Raw genomic sequence first — 18,968 nt, 5'->3', positions numbered from 1 at the left:
TCCCGGTGCGGGTGCTGCGCACTCGGCGACCACTGCCTTTCCACCGGGGCAGCAAACCCCAAACCCTGCGGGACAACAGGGGGAAAGGCAGCCTTCTGATCTTGCTCTCTCCCTCTTCCCTCTCTCTGCCGCACGGAGAAATCCAAGTTTCTCAACAGAGGTTGTTTTTTTTTATTTCACTCCCATCTTCCAGCCACCCACGATACTTTACTTGAATATTGCTGGTTTAAAACCGATCCCATTTCCCAAGAGGACTCGCAGCCAAATTGCTCTCTCCTTGCAAGGCGAGGGGCCGGGGGGGGGGGAGAGGGGGGAAGAGAAGAGAAGGAGCACACAAAAAAAAAAATGGGTCGAGATTGCACAACTTGTTATTGCATATGCAGCGGGAGCTCCGCTGCTGTTTGCCAGCGTGCATCCATCCCTGCCCGGAATAAAGTTTCGATTAAAGTTGGGGGGACAGGTGTACAGACGGTCCCTCATCCCGCCGCTGAAACTTGCGCTTAATCAAACAGGAACAATTCAAACAATAGCCCCCTGAACGCTTTTCAAGTCGTGAATCGGGGTGGGCGGTGCGGAACAGTTTTGGAGAGCCGTAACAATAGGGTTGCAGAAAGCCCCCTTGAGCGAGCTGATCAAAAAGGGTAATGCATAGTTGGGTTAAGAAAAAAAAAGTGGGGGGGGGCCAGGAGGGAGCGAGCAAGCGAGAGAGAAAATCATAGTAAAACAATAGAAAAAGAAAATTAACCTTCGGCCATGTTGCTCCACGGGCCCTCGGCTCCAAACTCGTGAGATGCAAACTTTCCCTTTGGATCGAAGTGGTCTCCTGCATCAGTCTAACATCCTGATGTTGAACGATCACAAATTTAGCTCGCATGGTCTAATGTGCTTTCCCTCTTTTGATTTTTCCCCTTCTCGCTCCCTCTGTTCCTGGCCCCCTGCGCACACGTGACTTGGTCAATTACATGCTCGCTCGCTACTAATTTCACATCGGCTCCTTAAGGGGTTGGCAAGAGGCAGGAGTAGCCAATCGCCATTTCAACCAGGCTGACACACCGCAATAATTTATGAATGAACAAGAAATGGCAAACGCGGTGGCTATCAGCTCATTTGCACACTTCTTTTACGGGAAATCAAGATGACGTGGGTTGAGGGGTTTCGCGGCGCGGGGGAATGGACAGATCTGCAGAGAGATCCGTGCACTTCCTATCACCCAAGTGCTATGTAACTCCTTGTACACCTCTCGAGAGTTGTACACGTGTCCGCACAACCAGGCGGCTGAGGTTATTACCATACATGTACAGGGGGGAGGATCCGCGAACGTACGATCAGGATCAAGCATGCTCATGTGCACGCAGTGTCAGGCATGGAGCATGTATGTACACATGGCCACCTAACTGCACGTTACCTTGTACACACAATATTCACAACGCCAATGCCGCTCCTTCCTTAACAAAGGCAGCTGAGCACATTTCAATAGCTAAGCACATTTCCATCATAACCGGCCTTTTGTTTTTCGTCTATTCTATTGATTTTTTCATACCGCTGGCCAAAATTTGACTTGTTCTCAGTGTTTCAGAGGGTAGTCACCTTTTTATGTTAACTTCCACCAAAATAACTTTCCCAGGGAAACTTTAGATTCAGTGTCTCTCTACACACTCGATCTAAGCACGCACGTAGATGATCGCTGGGGTTTCTTCCTTTGTTTCACATGACTTAATTCCATATTCAAATTAAAAGCATGCCGGAAACGCGATCTCACCTTAATATGGTTCACAATGTGTTGAGGGTTTAGCATTTCAAAACATTTCTATGGGGGATGGGGTAAGGGATTGTACTTCACAGGTTTCTCCGCCATCTCTTTCCGGGGGAGGGGATGTGATTAATGACTTCCTAAATAAGAGCCCAGTTTCCAAGTCTAACATTAGAGTGAACCTCAATCAGCAGCGATTGTTACGCAGGAGCATGGTGGAGGAGGAAGGACTAAAAGAGAAAAGGAGAAGGAAGGGAGGAGGAAGACGAGAAGAGAGGGAACTGGAGAAAGAAGACAAAGGGAAGAGGAGTAGTGCTGGCCTGGGGGATGCAATTTTAAATCTAGTGGGTGTGGGAGTCCAACACACAAGCGTCCCCGGATATACATATATATACATATATATATATGTACACGCACACACATATATGACCGTGTGTGTGTGTGTGTGTGTGTGTGTGTGTGTGTGTGTGTAGGACTCCCACACCTACTCCCACGCCCTTATGTGTGTGTGTATGTATGCACGTGTGTGTGTATATGATGGGCTGGATAGCTTATACATCCCTTCATGAATTTCCTAGGGAGTCAGGCACATTAGCATACACACGTACACATCAGTCATCAGTTCCACTGCTCCACTACCCAATTAATACGTTTTAATAGGCTGGGGGAGGGGAGGAATAGCTTAAAAGTGCCTATTTTCTTCTTTTTCCTTTGGCATGAAGGACGTGGACAAAATACCTGTTTTGGGTGGCTATGAACATGGGTCGTTTTCTCCACGCCGCCCCCTCCCTCCCCTCCACCAGACAGCCAATTGACAGAAACTGCATACGGGAAATATCCTCTGCCCATTCAAAATTTAGCTTAGCTTAGATCAGTTTAGCCTTAGTTAAAATCTTCCGGCACTGCTATAAATTATTTTCTTATTGAAGTCGCTTTACCCCTCCCCTCCGAGCCCATCCACGCCGAAAATACACACATGGAAAAAAAAATCCCCCAAAAAACAACTGACTGTGTGATCCACGCAGATCTTGGTGAAATGGGTTTTTATGGCATTGCAAGGCACTTGCTGTTGTTTTGGAATTGGCGTCAATCAGTCTGCCCGATTGAGAAAGCCCCCTTTGCTCTGATGGGCCTGTTTACGCCTTTTGTTGCTCCCTCCCCACCCCCCCGGAAAGTGCACGAATCGCTTTCAATCGTGTTTCATTTCTGCTGGAAATACCAAGGTGTTCTGAACATTTGGTAGAAAGGAGCGGGGGGTGGGCAGAAGTGTAAAAATACAAGCAATCTGGCAAGTGGAGCAGAAGCTCTAAATCCTGAAATTCCTTTGCAGTCTTCAACCGTAAATTTCCTATAGGTTATTTCAACAGTGGAGGTCGACTTCCTACATTGACCTGCCTTACACATTCATACAATAGACCACCACTTTTTTTCCCCTTTCCCCTCTGTTATCACTGCGATTTTTTGTTCTAGGCGAAATCAGTAGCCACATCACTTTATGTACCTGCAAGATTATAAAGGAGATTTTTCATATATGAAGAATATATATTTAATCCAACTATAAACATCATAATAATAATAGTAGTACTGGTGGTAGTAGTAACAGTAATGATCACATTTGAAGAATATATATTTAATCCCACTATAAACGTAGTAATAGTAGTAGTAATAATGATTATATATGAGGAATATATATTGAATCCCACTATAAACATAATAGTAGTAATAGTTGTAGAGATGATGATAACCACAGCAATAATGCTATTACTAATTAGAATCATCATCTTCAGGGCGGCTGAAGAGGAGAATATTAGGTTTTTGAAAACCAAATTAATTTGGCGTAACAAAATATGGATATACAAATATCCCGTGCCTCAAATGTGAAAACTTTATGAAAATTTAAGACATCTATACAGAGAACTATTTTATTTATTTTTAACCAATATCTGACTCGGGGGCTTTATTTTCGTCAGACTGGATTCCTGTACCGAAATGCAGCTGAAAAATACCTTGCAGATCTTGCTCGCAAACAAGTAATTTTTTTCTTGGATACAGTGTCCTTTGTTTCCAGCAAGTTTGACTTTTTTTTTTTTTTTGAAATTCAATATTGAATTGAGGTTTGTATGAGAACAGAGGGAGGAGAGTGTAAGTAGCAAAAGAAAAGGAGGGGGGAAAAGCTGAATGCAGATACCAGAGAGCTGTAAGCGATTTCCTGCACTACAAAATAAATGCGGGTTGTGTTAAGGTACGTGCGCGGGGGGAGGGGAGCTTGCAAGCGGGCCTTGCTGAAATTTGCAGGCCTCCAGTATTAGTGGAATTAAGGTTGGGGTCACTGGACTGGTCACTGGTGTCAGATGTTATCGACTCATTCATTTCCTGCAAGGGACATCAGCCTTTCAAGTCCTGGGGAAGGCAGAGCTGTTGCCAGCTGGAACTTCAACCTCCCCCCACCCAAAAAAAACACCCCAAACCCCAAAACCCGACCTTCCAAAATTAATTCAAAAAGAATCAGTCACAAATACGGGGAGGGGAAGAAATTAAAAAAAAAAGGTGGGGGGAAATAGAAGAACCAGGGCGGAGAAATGTGAGTATCACGATTATATTTTATGTATGAAAAGAGATGCTGTTGCTCTGAGATGTATGCCCCCCCCAACACACAGCCTACAGTAGGGTGCGTGTGTGTGAGGGGGAGTTAATTATAGGACAGGAGCAGCAGTCTTGGTGAAGCCGATGGTACAAACAGCGCCTCGCTCTCTGCTTTTCCAGTCCTCACCTTCCCCCCTCCCCCCAAAGCTTCCCGCGTTATAAATCTTCCCCTCACCCTATTTTCCCGATTTTCCTTTTAAAAAAAAACATCTCCCCGCAGCTCCCGCTGCGGCAATGCTGTACGTGCGGAGGCAGCCGCAGCCTGTGCGCTCTGCGGCGGGGCGGGAGCAGCAGGAGCGCGGGCGCCCGGCCCGGCTGAGGATGCGCTGGGGTGGGGGGGAGGGGTCCTATAGAAAGGTCGCGCTGGCGCGGGGGCTCGCGGGGCTCGGCGTTGCTAGTGGGATTTCTGACCACCCGGCACCGCCGCGGCGTTTAGGGCACTGACACCAGAGGCGATTGCCTCAGTTCTTCTGCAAGATATATGTGGGGGGTGGGGAGTGCTGCCGCCCCTGGCCAAATCCACCCACCCACGCACCCACTCTCCTGCCCCCGGGGCCGCGCTAGGCACCCACCCTACCCACTCCGGACCGGCGAGACGCGCCAGCGCCCTGACCCCAGCCCCGGCTCGCCGACCTCGGACGCGGCCCACGCGAGCGCCGCAGCGCTGGGCTGAGGGGGACGCCCCGCTCCTCCTCCACAAGGCGCTCTCACGCGTGGAGTTGCGGCCCCGCCAAGGAGCCCCACCCCAGCCCCGACAGCACCTCCCAGCTGCAAAGCGCCCCCCTCCCCCCCGAGGGCGGCTGCTCCTTCCTCCGCCTCAGCCGGAAGGGGTGGGGGGCAGATCCCGCTGGCACAGGCCGAGGTGTCCCCTCGCCTCGGGGCAGCGCTAGGGAAGGGGAGAGCAGACCAGCAGGGCACGAGACACAAGTGCGCTCTTGAAGCCGAGGCTGTTCCCGCCAAAACGGGCTCGAGGCCAGCCCAGCACAAGCGCCGTGTCAGTGGCTCAGGTGCCGCGTGTCCCCGCACCTGGGGCAGGGCTGCCCGCCTTCGCCCCCGTCTCCGCCTCCGGCGGCGCCCGGGCGGCTCCTCGCTCGCAGCACGGCTACTCCCCGGCCTGCCCACAAGCGTGCCGCTGCTGGCTGCTTCTTCTTTTTTTTTTTTTTTCATTCATCACCAACTGAGGCAGGAGTTTATTTTAGTTTGCAGATTAACCCAGCCCGCGCGCGGCTCGTCTCCTCGCGCACATCAAAGGCGGCGATGTTTCGGTGATAAACGTTAAGACCTACTTCGGCAGTTTTCTGCTCGCTTGCTTGTTTGCTTTGCTTGCTTTCTTTCTTGTCTGTCTCTGTCTTTCTGACTTCCTCTTCCTTTGCTTCTTGAACCCCATACTCCGTATAACGTGGGTATGATCTTTTTAACACTTTTAAATAAAATAATCGAGAAGCAAGCAAACCCTCGCTGGGATCCAAGTGAACTCGACATTAAAAACTCACTACAATGCGACACTTTGCAGACATACTGCTGTATTGGTGCGGACTAGAGCAATACTTTCACTCCTTGCCCGTTCTGCCCTTGCCTATTTTTTGTGCAGTCAAAGGGAAATGTGTGTGTATATAAATATGTATGCATGTATGGCGTGTGTGGAGGTATGCATCTCCCCACCCCCCGCAGGAACTAGGGATTTCAGTGAAAGGAGCGTGTGTGTGTCTGCAATGTATACATACATTGCATATGCACGTGTATATCGGTATTTCCCGCAGTGCCGGGAAGGCGGCTGTGAGTGAGGGGAGGCAGCGGTGGTGACCCGCGGGCAGCTGAAGGGCAGCGCTCAGCAGCCTCCTTCCGGCCCCGTTTGGTTCCCGGCCAGGCTCGGGGGCCCTGCCCTCCTCCCACAGCCCGCTTTAAAGCAGCCCCGGGAGCAAGCGGGTCTGCAGGGGGGTGAAGCGGGGCCGGGCGCGCTAACCCGCCGGGAGCCGCTAGATGCGGCAGGTTCCCGGCGGCCCCAGCCCGCCTTGAGCGCGCGCGGCCCGGATGAAGCTCCCCGTGCCGCCAGCCCGCTCCCGCGGCGGGGTGCGGGTGCGGGTGTGCAGGGCCAGCTACACTCTGGGGTGTGATGCCCAGCAAATGCAGGAGCCAAGAGGTCTCCAGAGCTCCCCGATAGCCGCATCTTGCCCCGAACACGGCATGCAGCTGCCCCTTAGCCGTGCGTGGGGAAGTCCTAGCCCAGCCTCCTGCATAAACCTCACTCCCTGCCAAGATGCTTCCATAGGATTTCATCCAGAAGCAAGTCTGGAAGGGACCTCTGGAGATCACCAGGTGCAGTGGGTTCTCAACCTTTTTTTGTGTGTCAGGACCCATTTGTAAACATCCCCGGCCAGTCCCCACCCAGTGCCCCTCACTCCACCCCTTGGCCCCAGCCCCCCAGTGTGTTGGGTTATGGGGACTCAAGCAGCCCCTTGGAGGCTGGAGCTCTGCCAGCTTGCAAGGGAAAATCCAGTTTCCCCACGTTTTTCTCGTTTAAAAGAGAATCTATTTTTAAAGTTTGTTGATCCATTTTTAAAGTCTGTCTGCAACTGTTTCATATACTCTTGCAACCGACTTTTGGGTCCTGACCCACAGGTTGAGAAATACTGAGGTAGCACAACCCAGGATGGAACCTGCCTCTTGGCATTATTAGAATCAGGCTCTAACTGGGTGCCAGGGAGGGGGGCACCAAAGGAAATCTCTTTTTCACATGCTAGCCTGAGTGACATCAGGTACAACTTCCAGATCTCCACCAGGCATGCCCCCTATACAAGTTAGCAACTGGAATGTGGCCTGGACACAACTTCAGTGGGCATCTAGCACTGCAGAGATCCAGAGGCACTGGCATCATGCATCACATCCTCTCCAGGACACCCAGACAGCAGGCGGTGTAAGAAGCCATGCAGTAAGCTGAGGACTGCAAAAAATGGGGACATTGGTTGTGGCTGTTGGCATTGATCAGGGAATTTTCCCTGGTGACTATTTGCAAAGTGAAATACAGGATTTGTTAGTGCAGCTTCCAGGGAATAAAATCAATAGCTACTGCTTTAAAAAAATCCTGACAAAGATTGGTGTATTTTAATGATTTTTTTTTCTCCTTCCAGTTTAAGGTGCCAATAGACTAAGATGGCAGGCTAAGGTGCCAAGAGGCAGGAGATAGTACTTGGATTCCAAAAGAGACAAGGAAAGTATCCTGTGAATGTGAGAATGGTGCAGAGTAAAGAATTTGAATTTCAGATGTATAAAAACAAATTCAGTATCTCTAAAATGGTAACTGGTCGTCTTCAGTGCCCATAAGTTAGTTCTATTTAAAAGTAATGTGTTTCAGCCATTGATTACTTGGCCTGTTCAAAAACCTACAGTATGGCAAGGCAATGAATGAGATACTAATGACCAGGTCAAAAGTGTACTTCTGTAATAATAGTTCAAGATTTCTTTAAGTACATTTTTAGGCATAGGGAGTGACATTTAATGCAGGAGTTTTTGAGAATAAACTTTTTCTATGACTGTGTATGGGTGTGTTTGTTTTTACGGTGGAAGTAAACCTCTACTTAGGGACTGGCTGATCAGCCAAGAAATCTAAAGTCAAGCCTTGGAAAAAGCATTGAAAAATCTTCCCCCAAGTATAAATTGTAGGTTTCCATGGGGAGAATAGTTTACCCTGGGGCTTTCAGTTGATATGGGAAGGGAGAATCCTAAAGCGCTTGTGAAATACCAATTCCTCGGTCATATAAGAAGAGTCAGCCATGTAAGACATTATAAAAAAGACTGACCTGGGCCTGAGGAGACTTTCTTGAATGACCTCATCGTCTTCTGAGAAACCTAAAATCAGAGAGCTGGAGTCAGTACTATGTAAATTGTACCAGAGTACCGTATTTAATTACCTCTTCTCCAGTTTAACGGCTCATTAGAAGCCCATAAAATGCCAGGGCTTTGACTCTGTGAAGTGACCTGTAAACTTATTAACTGTCTGAGACTTACCTAGCTCAGAACCAAAATGATAGCCAAGAAGTGTAACCACCAGCCTGCTACATAATGGACACCTCCCTTGTTCTTTAAAGGCACTGCCCCCTTAACTGCTCCCTCATAAAAGTTATACAGTTAATGATGATGTAGGCAAAGGACACAGATTTGTTGGGTACTGAAAGGTGTTCTTTTCCCTTATCAATATTTAATTACAATAGGTAATTTAAGAACGGGTGATTGTTGGCTTTCTTATGGTTTAATTGTACAGAGCAAGTCAATTGGTTTGTTACTTCACATATGGAAAATATTAAAAATGACGCATATTGGAGTACAATTTTGTCAAACTACTGTATACTAAACAGTGTAATCATAGTATCAGTGGGCAAATACCTTCCTTTTTATTACTGTTAAAACCTTGGTTCATTATCTGCATTTAAAACTAATTTTCATAGTTTCAAATTAGCAAAATAACAGAGACAATGGCAGGAATATGACTTTGGAAGTAGGTGAGAAATGCATGTATGCTCTATCTTCTGTTGATCACATGATGTAGCAAAATGCCAAGAGGAATGCCATGCAGTTACAAAATACAGTGGAGGGAAAGATGCACTCAAGGAAAGCCACTACATTTAGAGTAATCCAGGCTGTGCAGACTGCTTAAAGCATGGGAGATGAATAGATCTGAACATTCACAAACTCACCTTGCAATAGCTTAGGTTCTTCTATTTCCCTGTACTTGATTTGTGCACCCTACTTTAACTAAAACCCATCTAAAAGAAATAAGTCACTGTCTTCTCATTCCTTTTGTGTGTGAACCTAATTCTCTTTTCCTTTAAAGAAAATTGAAATTTTTCCAATTTCAGAATATGTCCTGATTGGTGGGGCGAATCCTTTCCTATACATGGGGATACTCTACACAGTAAGTATTTAGACTGAGCAAAGTGAGAAAGTGAAGAGCCAGTCAAGGGAGAATGAAATCTCACTAACTTCTTATCCTCTACTTATGTGCAGTCTATTACAACATCAGCAGCTGGACAGGATGATAGCCAGGCTGTCTCTCCTTGCAGTGGAAAAATATCACCAAGTGGCCTCCAGATTTTCTGTCATTTTGTAATCATTTAATTCAAGTTTTCTTTTCCAGTAGGACAGTGTGTATATTTGTCTAACATTAAACCTAGCCCTCATTTTACATCTTCAATATTGCAGGCAATCTCTGTGTTTCCTTTTCTGTTCTACCAACCTGTGGCTGTGTGGCTTTTGTCTCTTTTGGATTTACCTACATTATTTATGCAGCATAATGAAATATGCAAACATAGAGTAAGAGATCTGTTCCTGGCTTTCAAATGTGATGTGCTTCAGTGTATGGAAGGATTAAAAATAAAGTACTTGGGAGGAAAAAGTCTTAAGAATTGCAGTAATCAGAGAACTGCACAATTTACAAGTTAGATTATTTTCAAGCTTCTAGGTTATACCACTTTATTTGTAAATATCATATATTATACTGACAGTAAATGGGATGTAATTGTTCTAAAAGACTTGGTAACATTGATTTTTTTTAATAGGATAAAGTAACTTGGCATAGGAATGCGTATTTTAAGAAATACTTCCATACAAAATACTACCTTCCAAACCCTAGAACATCTTTATCATGTGAAATGATTAAAACTGTACATTTAAAATAAGGAAATAATTGTTATGCATTTTAATGCATTTTACTGAATATAAGAAATTAGTCATTGACTGAGAAGAGCTCAGATATACTTCCTTCTGCAACATTAGCAACAGACTAAGTATATTGTAAATTGCATAGTTTTGAAGTTGCAATCATCTTTAAAAAGGGTTATATCATTGTTAATATACTTTATCAAATTTTATTGAAGGATAACATGTTAGTTAATTTCGGTAGGAGGTTTGTGGAGAAATCAGTTACTCTTTACTTTAACAACAATAATGTTTTTAAACACGTATAATATGTAAGAATGAAAACTAATTGTAGGCATAAAAGCAAGACATTTTAAGTCACCTGGAATTATCATAAAATAGACAATCAAATACAAAGAGAATTCAAGTGGAAAGGAACCTGTCAATTATACATCAGATAGCTTTGTAACAGGAAATATATTTTAAAAACTTAGCTGAGGTGTGTGGGTTTCATGAACAAGCTAGGCTAGGCTGTTTGTTTACTTCTGTGATTTATTCATATTAGGTAGTGAACAGCATAGGGTGCTTCTAGTCACTCTTGTTTTTCAAAGTTCTAAGTGATCTGAAAAATCTTACAAAGTTCTGAGTCACAAATAATGCCATTTAAAAATAATGTGCACGTGTATTAGGGTAGAGGTTTTAGACCCCTAAAAATGAATATTAAAACACTATTTTAAGCAAGCAAATTATAGTTATGGAAAAACCACACCTTCAAATTGAGAGAACAGTCAGAACTAAAATTTTAAGATAATATGCCTACTGGAGTGAAGTCAATTGTAATTTGGACACTGGTTTTAATTAGGAGTAGGAGTAGGCCAAATATTTATTTATTTGTAACATAATATTGCTCAAAATAAAACATATAACCCAGCCAACACCAGAATGATAAATAAAATATACACCAAGATGTCTACTCATTAACTTGTAACAAATATATTTAATAATGGTACAAAAAGCTGAAAAAATTATCTTAAGAATTTAATGTGAGATGTTTAAGGATCTAATATGGACCAGTGACATTCATAAATATATGCATGAATAAATAATATCTAAATGCTACAAATCCTCCTCTTTTTAGGGGACAAAGTGAAAATTAAAACAAAATGTTCTGACAGATGTTAATAGCAACTTTGTCTAAAAAGATCATGACAATTCGTATTAGAATATATACAGTTACCTTTTACCTTACACTCAGTCCTTAAATAATGTAAATGAGCTAATTTGTCAATTGTTTATAGTTATCGTCAAATTCTGAGTGTGTACACTAGCACAATGCTGCAACACTGGCTGTGAAGCTGCAGAAGATCATTATTGACCCAAACAAATTACTGGACACTTGTTTATTTCTACATATTTTTCAGTGTTTTTTAAAATCCTTCATGAAAGTTCTCAACATCATGAAATGTTTCTTTAAAATATATCTGGTATTGTAACTGCTACTTTATTTTCTATTCCACAAATGCAGAAATTGGTTTTAAAATATAGGAAATAAAAGTCAAATTACATTCTAAAACACCAAGAAGGGCACACTTGAATTAATTCACATCACTAGATCAATGGCTTCATTATTTAGTACTAACTATACAGTTTGCTAAGGATCCAAATGATACTTTTGAATTACTATCTGTTGAAATTGCATACCCAGGTTTAATCTTCCTGAGTAATTATACAAACTGTCTTACATTTGCTCAGTTTCCTTCCAGTTCAGATATTGTGAATGTTGCAATGATGTTTCAGAAAGGTTCTGATGTAAAAAGTAACTTTTTTTACAATTCACCTTGAAGCACTCTTGAGTATATGGTTCAGCTCTTTAAAAAAGCCTATTTGTGTGGGATTTTATTTAAAAGATTGGCCAAGGTTTACTCCTCCTTTACTGCATTGACTATTTTTATATCTGTGATTTGTATGATTGAATCCTGGCTAACAAATAGATTAGCAATACTGTCTAGCTATATAACTATTATATATTAAAGGAACATGGGGGATTACTTTGTAAACAATGCTGTAGGAATTTCTGAAAACCAGCAGGATTGATTCTGCTATTTTTAAACCAGTTACAAGATTCCCACTTGAGTCAGTGCAAACAAGAGCTCATAAAAGCAAAATCTATTCCTGCTCACGTCAAGAATCCAATCTTGTTCTAGCCATATGAAGTGTATATGATGTAAGATCAGAATTGAAGCAAATGGGAAACTGAGAGTCACATGAATAGGGCTGTTTGAATTTTAAAGTAAAATATTGTTTTTTTTAATTTCGTTGACATAATGTAAATTGGCTCCAAGATCATTCAAGCTACCTGTTTAAAAGATATGCACTAAAGGTTCACTTTTATTTAAAAAGAAAGAGCTTGGGATTCATGCTATAAGTAAGACATAACTTGCTTAGATCATCTGTTTTTTCCCCATCAGTGTTTTTAATTTTTTAAAGTCCATATGACCTATTTTCAGGCACTGTCCAATTAGAAGAATACACAAGATGCTTTAAGTTGAAACATTCTGCAACTATTAAAAAAACCCTTTATCAATGTCCCTACTTCTGTATGATTTAAGGTAATTTAATTTTTGTGGGGTTAAACCCCTAATACTTCTAAAAATATTTTGAGAGAAGTTATTACCTCTCCTTTTTAGTTATCTTATTTTCAGCATTTTATTTCCAATTTACAACCAGCATATAACAACATTTTTGTCAACACTATAGGTTTTTTAATTTTCTTGACAAATAAGGAAAGTACATTTTTTTAACTGGAATGAATTAGCTTTTAAACTGATTTTCAATTGAATTTGTTAATATCATTCCTTTTTCTTAATAATTTGAATGCCTTCATGACTCAAAGACACTAACTGAACTGTTAACACTATTTTGCATAGCTTAATCATAGATTTACTTCATGTTCAAGTTACTTTTGTAATTTTTTTCAATACAGCATAAATAAAATTAACCCACAAATTCTAAACATACTATTAAGAATAGCATTCATTTACAAATGAAATGCTGAATAAATCCTGAAACACAGTTTTTCAAAGCCAAAGTTAAAAATAACTTCTGGCAGTATATTGAGTATTATTCAGGCTTTAGTTTGGGGAAAAAAAATATAACCCTTCCATTCCATGTATTTACAGTACCAATAAAGTATAGCAGTCTTTTTTTATCATTCAGATCATCTATAGCCTTTCCTTAACTGAGCAAAGCCTCAGTTTAGATACAATTATGAAGCCAAGATTAGTATATTGTTCTATAAATAAAAAGGTAATCATAGACTGCATTATGTGTAATTTGCAGTTAGGTAATAAAAGCACCTGGACAACTTGCACATAGTGACTGTATGTTAAAACCACTTCAGTAGGTGACTTTTCTATGTCTTTTATATAATTTTAATTTTTTCTTGAAAAACATTCTATGCATTTGGAAATGATTTCATCAGCTTCTGTAAGAGTTTTAACTGTTTGGCAGTAGACACAAAACAAGCATTGCTAAGAATTAGTTTGATGTACTTGAGATAATTTTAATATTTACTCTTCATGGAATGTATATTTCATTTCCATTACTACATACTGTCCAGGAAATATTTCTTCTTCCTGAAAGGGCCAGTTACCTGTAGAACACTAATCTTCTCCTGTTTTATGGTTATATTCAGTGAATTGCAGGTTAACATTTTCACAATCTTAATTTCAGTTCCTTATACAATGCATGTGGAACTTTTTCTAGAAATGACATGCTCCTCAAGAATTGGTATAGGCATTAAGAATTACTGGGAAAACACAATCAAGCTGGAGAAAACACACAGCAAGTAAAGTGGCACAATTTCTAATTAGCTTACAACACAAATATTAATCTAACATTGACATTTTATTTTAAGGTAAGCATGGGTAATGTAGCATAACAATGGGGAACATGTAAAAATTTGCCTATTTACTTGTAATAGAAAATATTTCTATATGATAAACCTTCCAGGTGAGTACTTGTTTGAAATAAATCAGAGAGTAAAATAAAATGACGCAATGGTAGTTCTGATCAATTTTAGCTGAGTTTATTAATTTAAAATAGAAATAACCAAAGAACAATTTCAGTGAAAAACAACTAAAACAATTTCTAATTTCTAAAAATAAACAATGATTTAACGTTCCTCTTACAAGAATGAACACACACAAGTACTTATTTTGAAGATAACACAGTAACTAACATTTTATAAAGCATTACACATTCAGTTTCAGTGTTAGTTTTAAAATTATTGTTGAGTGTATAATTAATTACCAGTTAGCAAACTACCTATGGGTTATTTAAAAAAAATTATACGCTGCAATAATGTCTGTGATTCAGATATAAAAAGTATATATATATATAATGTGAATTCATTGCAAAAAAAACCTGTCCTAAATTGTGGACATGTTATATGTTAAAATGCACATTAGACTGAATATTTTAAAATGTAAAATATAAAAACCCTGAAAGATAATAAGCTATTAGAACATGTCATTGTAATAAACAGCACAAGATAAAAGTTTTTTTTAATTAAATAAAATAAAATACGCCATTTTAGAAGCAGTTTCATGATTACTAACTAGGAAGAAACAAAGTGCTATGTATTCTTGGTAGTTTGCTTTTTTGAGAGGGTTTTGTTTTGTTTTGTTTTGTTTTGAGGAGGTGGGTGTTTATTCCTAAAATAAATATATGCATGCACCACTGTCAAAATGCATGGTCCTAAATTTTATTTTTCTGAAGATAATATATACCTCTGGATGAACTTTTTTTGCAACCTAACACCTCTATTATAGAGTAGTTAGAAAATATGAATGCACTATATCCTATGAATTCCCCCACCACACATACAATTAGAATGTATGTTATTTAGAGATGCTAGATTAGGGAAGGAAATTTAGTTTTTAGCTTAAACAACTACATACTTATTTGAATAAAAAGCCAGCATAAATACAATATTAAAAGCCAGAATTAAAAACATAAATTAATTGGTAGACTGTGTTGAACTACTTCTAAATCTTTGTTAAAAATTGACCAGTTAAATATTACAGGCCTGTCTTTTCTGTATAATTAAGCTTTTGTTCAGCCATGAAAAAAATAGAAACTGATTGCTTGAAAATGAGCTGCATGACCTTTGTCCTGGTTTGTCACCTTTGACCTTTAATTTGAAGATCCTGCATATCAATTCATTCTATTTTTAGAAGCAGGATGTCAAAAGTCCTATGTTTAAGTTTTTACCCTTATATATCAAGAAAGTAGCAAATTCCTTTTAAATTGTATTTTGTTATACAACCATGTTTGAAATAACACACACACACACACACACACACACACTGTATTCCACAAAAATGTCCTCTGGTCCATAAATAAAAAAATAGATTGGAACATGTTAAATTCAATGTAGAAATTTCCCATAGTTTGCTCTTCCAAATTTTAGCTATTTTACTTTTTAAACCATGCTCTTGTTCATATTCCTTGTTACTATTAATAGGCACAAGCTTTACCTGGACCTTGTCCATGCTATCATTGATTGATGTTTTTTTCATTGATCACATGCTTTGATGTTAGCTTTCAAAACCTCCTTTTATAATGTGACCCTCTGATTAAGAGCAAGTTGTTGTTGATGTTATTTTTTGTAGGCTTCATTATGTTATATGTTGACTTAAAATTTTGTTTGTGGTTGGAAGTGACTATTTACAAAACATGGGAGCCCCACAGTATTGTTGTAATTGATTTTACTATCATCATTCAATACCAAATTAATATAATACACTGGATAAAGTTTCTTTGTAAAACCTCTACCTACCTAAAACACTTCATGAATGTTGCAGATATTAAGGAATATAAATATTTAAAAAACAACTTACTATAATTATTCTGGTACTTGAACCTCCACAAAAGTTCGGTATATGTTTTCAGCTGGATTTAGTAATGATCAATATGTCTGTCTTGATTCAGCACTTCGGTCAGCGACATCATACAATGTCTTGTCATAGGAGGGACTCCTCCATAAATGTATGCACCCTAATATTTTCAGTACACATGTAGCTTGATAAAAACACATCTGACTAGATACAAACAAACTGAACTTTCATTACCCTTGAGAAGTGGAATCTTATTATTATGTTTAACAAGTCATCAGCTCTGCCTTATAATATATGGTTTTTAGATTCCTGGTTAAGGAAAAATGGTTCCTTTAGAGGCTATCTTCTATCCAAACATAGAGAAATAGGAATATTATCTGAATCTTTCCTCCCTTCTCCAAGTTCACACTACAAATCACATTCATTAACTGCGACGTAAGCAAAATAATATTTCAAATGAAAAAAGAAGAAATCCTTTTAACTGTTTAAGCCTTAAAATTCATCTTTCTTTTTGATGGTCTAAAACACAGCTTATGGCTTCTTGTTGTATCTTTGGAATGGTTTAGATAGCGAAGAGTAATGGAGATTTGGGCCTAGAGATGAGATTTCTCATTTCTTCCCTACCTCCTAATATTTCTAATAAATATCAGCTGATGTCTCAACTTCAGTTTTGCCTCTATTTTTTAATGAGGCATGAATGTTCTGAGTGACACACGTTTATTTTATATACATGAAGTGTGATGGCTTCTTTCTTCATGAACTCTTGCTTATCTTTTCTGCTACAGCTGTCTTTTTATATGTAAACAATGTGGGCATTGGAAGTAGCCTTTACAATACCTAATACTATATTGTTTTCTCAGGGAAAAAGAAACCTGGATTTTCGGTGTATTTATTAAATTCAAGATGGTACAATTTTTCCCAATCTGTGTTCTATTTACTGTATAACAAGCAGTTAACTACTGTGAGACTAATTATTTCAGAAGACTACAAATATAATTGCATGTACTGCAAATCATTTTTTTCTGAATAAACACAACAGTCATCCTCTCCTCCCAAATAAAGATCATCTACAGCTTTTATTGCATTTAAAGATAAAATATCCTTAACTGGAATACTTCCTTGTACAATGCTGTATATAGGTTGTCTTGCATTTCAATATAAATGATAGTATTTGATGGAAGGTGCATTTAATTAAAATGCTGCAGAAACCCATTTAGACAGCTGTAATTAAAAGTATGAAAATACAAACCTTTACTATTAGTTAATATGGATGACAATAGCATAGGTTTGCTGTAGATGTGGTTATTGATACTGATGGAGCACGCACATAATGTGAAGTTCCCAGCAAGAATATTTATTAGTCACTCAGTGGCCTGCTTTCCTTTAATGTTGCTTGCAAAATAAAATGAAGTCCAAATCCCTTTACCAGCGAGCAGAGCGTACTACCACTTCATTCTTATTTCTGTATCAATCAATTAAAACTACACTGACTACAATCAAGAAGAGACCAACAAATTACAGAACTCCCTCTTTTCATGCAGTGCCCCGAAGGTGTCAACTGGTTAAAATGGATCACATGCATTTAACATGCATGTGTTAAAGGAAAGAGGCTTAAAGTTAGTCCACGACTGACACGGCTATTTATTTTAAAGATCCCTACTTCCCGAGAGCTGGGGCACAACGGTGAACTCAAAACAATCCTCCCATCAATCCTGCGCTCATTCGGAAAATTTTTCTGCTCAAAGGGATTTTACTGCCGCCTCGTCCTGTCAGGTGTGGAAATGACCGTGTGCTTAGTTCTCAGGTCGGTTAAAAACACAGCCTGCAAACCCAGTGAAACAGCAACTACTCCCTCGCCCAGGATAAAAGCCAGGCTCGCATCGCCACACCGCTAGCAGCAGCAGCCTGCTGCTGAAACGGGTCCAAAAACCAGCGCTTCGCATCCCTGCGCATACGCCCAGCGGGCTGCGCCGTGGCCCCGCCGGGCTTTGAAGGCAGACAAAAGAAACTCCGTCCTTTTGCAAGGCACTTCTGGACTTTATTTGCTTCCCCGTCCACGCCATGGCCCCCAGCACCCACAAATGCCCAGCAACACCCTGTGCAGCACTTGGCGGGGCAGTCACCCACCCACCCTGGAGCCATCTCTCGAGACCCCTGGGGGCGGGAGGGAGGCAGGGACGGATGGGGAGGGGGGAATGCAAGGAAACACAGGGACCGACCTCAGATTTCCTTGTGTGTGGCAGGAAACCATTCAAAATGGCGGCCTGACTATTACTTACATTTAACCCCCCTCCCCCCAGCCCGGAGCCCCCCCAGCCCGCAGCCCCCTCCCCTCCCCTCCCCCCGCGACCCGAAAGAGCGCTAACGGCCGGGAATAGTTACCCAGGTGCAGTTAAAAACCACTCCCCGGGGGGCACAAATCCGGGCCGGGCAGCTGCATCCTCCGCTCCCCGGGCAGGTGGAGGGAGGCGCGCGCCGCGGGAGCGGAGGCTCCATGCGCTCGGTCCCGCCGCCACCGGCTCCGGCGCCGGGCTCGTCCTCATGGCCGGACGGCCGGGGGTGCCCCCGCCCCGGCGCCCCCCATGGGTCACACGGGTCCCCTGGGCGCCTCACCGGCATCGCCCGCCCCGAGCCCGCGCGGGCGGCGACACCGGGCGGCGAGGGGAGGAAGCAGGAGCCAAGCCCGGCCCCCTGCGGGAAGCCGCAACTTTCCCGGGGGAGCCGCGGCGCTCCGCTGGGGGAAGCCAGCACCCGCCCCTGCTGTGCATGCGCGCAGCTGTGGAGCCGGCGGCCTCCCGCGCCATGCTGGCTGCGGGGCAGGGAGCGGCCCCGGCGGGGATGGCACCTCCTCTGCCCGCGCCGCCTCCTCGGCCGCCCCGGGGACCTGGCAGCCGAGCAGCAGAGGGAGCCACTCGCTCCCTTCCTGCCCCGAGCCCCGCGGCTTTCTGTTCCCCCTCCTGGGTTCAGACTCGGGGGTCCCCCTTCATCCTTCCCGTGCCACAAGTCGCCTCAGGAGAGGTCAAACACCAGCTCCACCCCTCGCC

At 42.0% G+C, this 18,968-nt stretch overlaps 1 protein-coding gene across 4 annotated transcripts in view; it reads right to left on the bottom strand.

Annotated features, from left to right (window-relative positions):
- Positions 1-18,563, bottom strand: part of LIN28B (lin-28 RNA binding posttranscriptional regulator B) — a 144,699-nt gene extending 126,136 nt beyond the window's left edge. For 2 of the 4 annotated variants that reach the window (XM_090037266.1, XM_090037270.1), the window contains exon 1: positions 746-1,197. In XM_090037266.1, the coding sequence (XP_089893392.1) occupies positions 746-755 (10 nt within the window). In that variant the 5' untranslated portion in view covers positions 756-1,197. Of the gene's footprint in view, positions 1-211; positions 506-745; positions 1,198-8,190; positions 8,240-18,306 lie in introns of those variants that run through there. The other 2 variants (XM_090037252.1, XM_090037259.1) reach the window with 2 other exon arrangements.
- Between the last annotated feature and the right edge of the window lie 405 nt (positions 18,564-18,968).

This window comes from Crocodylus siamensis, chromosome 1, assembly GCF_052110815.1.
Source record: "Crocodylus siamensis isolate JL-2025a chromosome 1, ASM5211081v1, whole genome shotgun sequence".
NCBI lineage: Eukaryota > Metazoa > Chordata > Crocodylia > Crocodylidae > Crocodylus > Crocodylus siamensis.
Note: the sequence above shows the minus strand (reverse complement) of the source record. Positions and strands in the feature narration are given on the sequence as shown.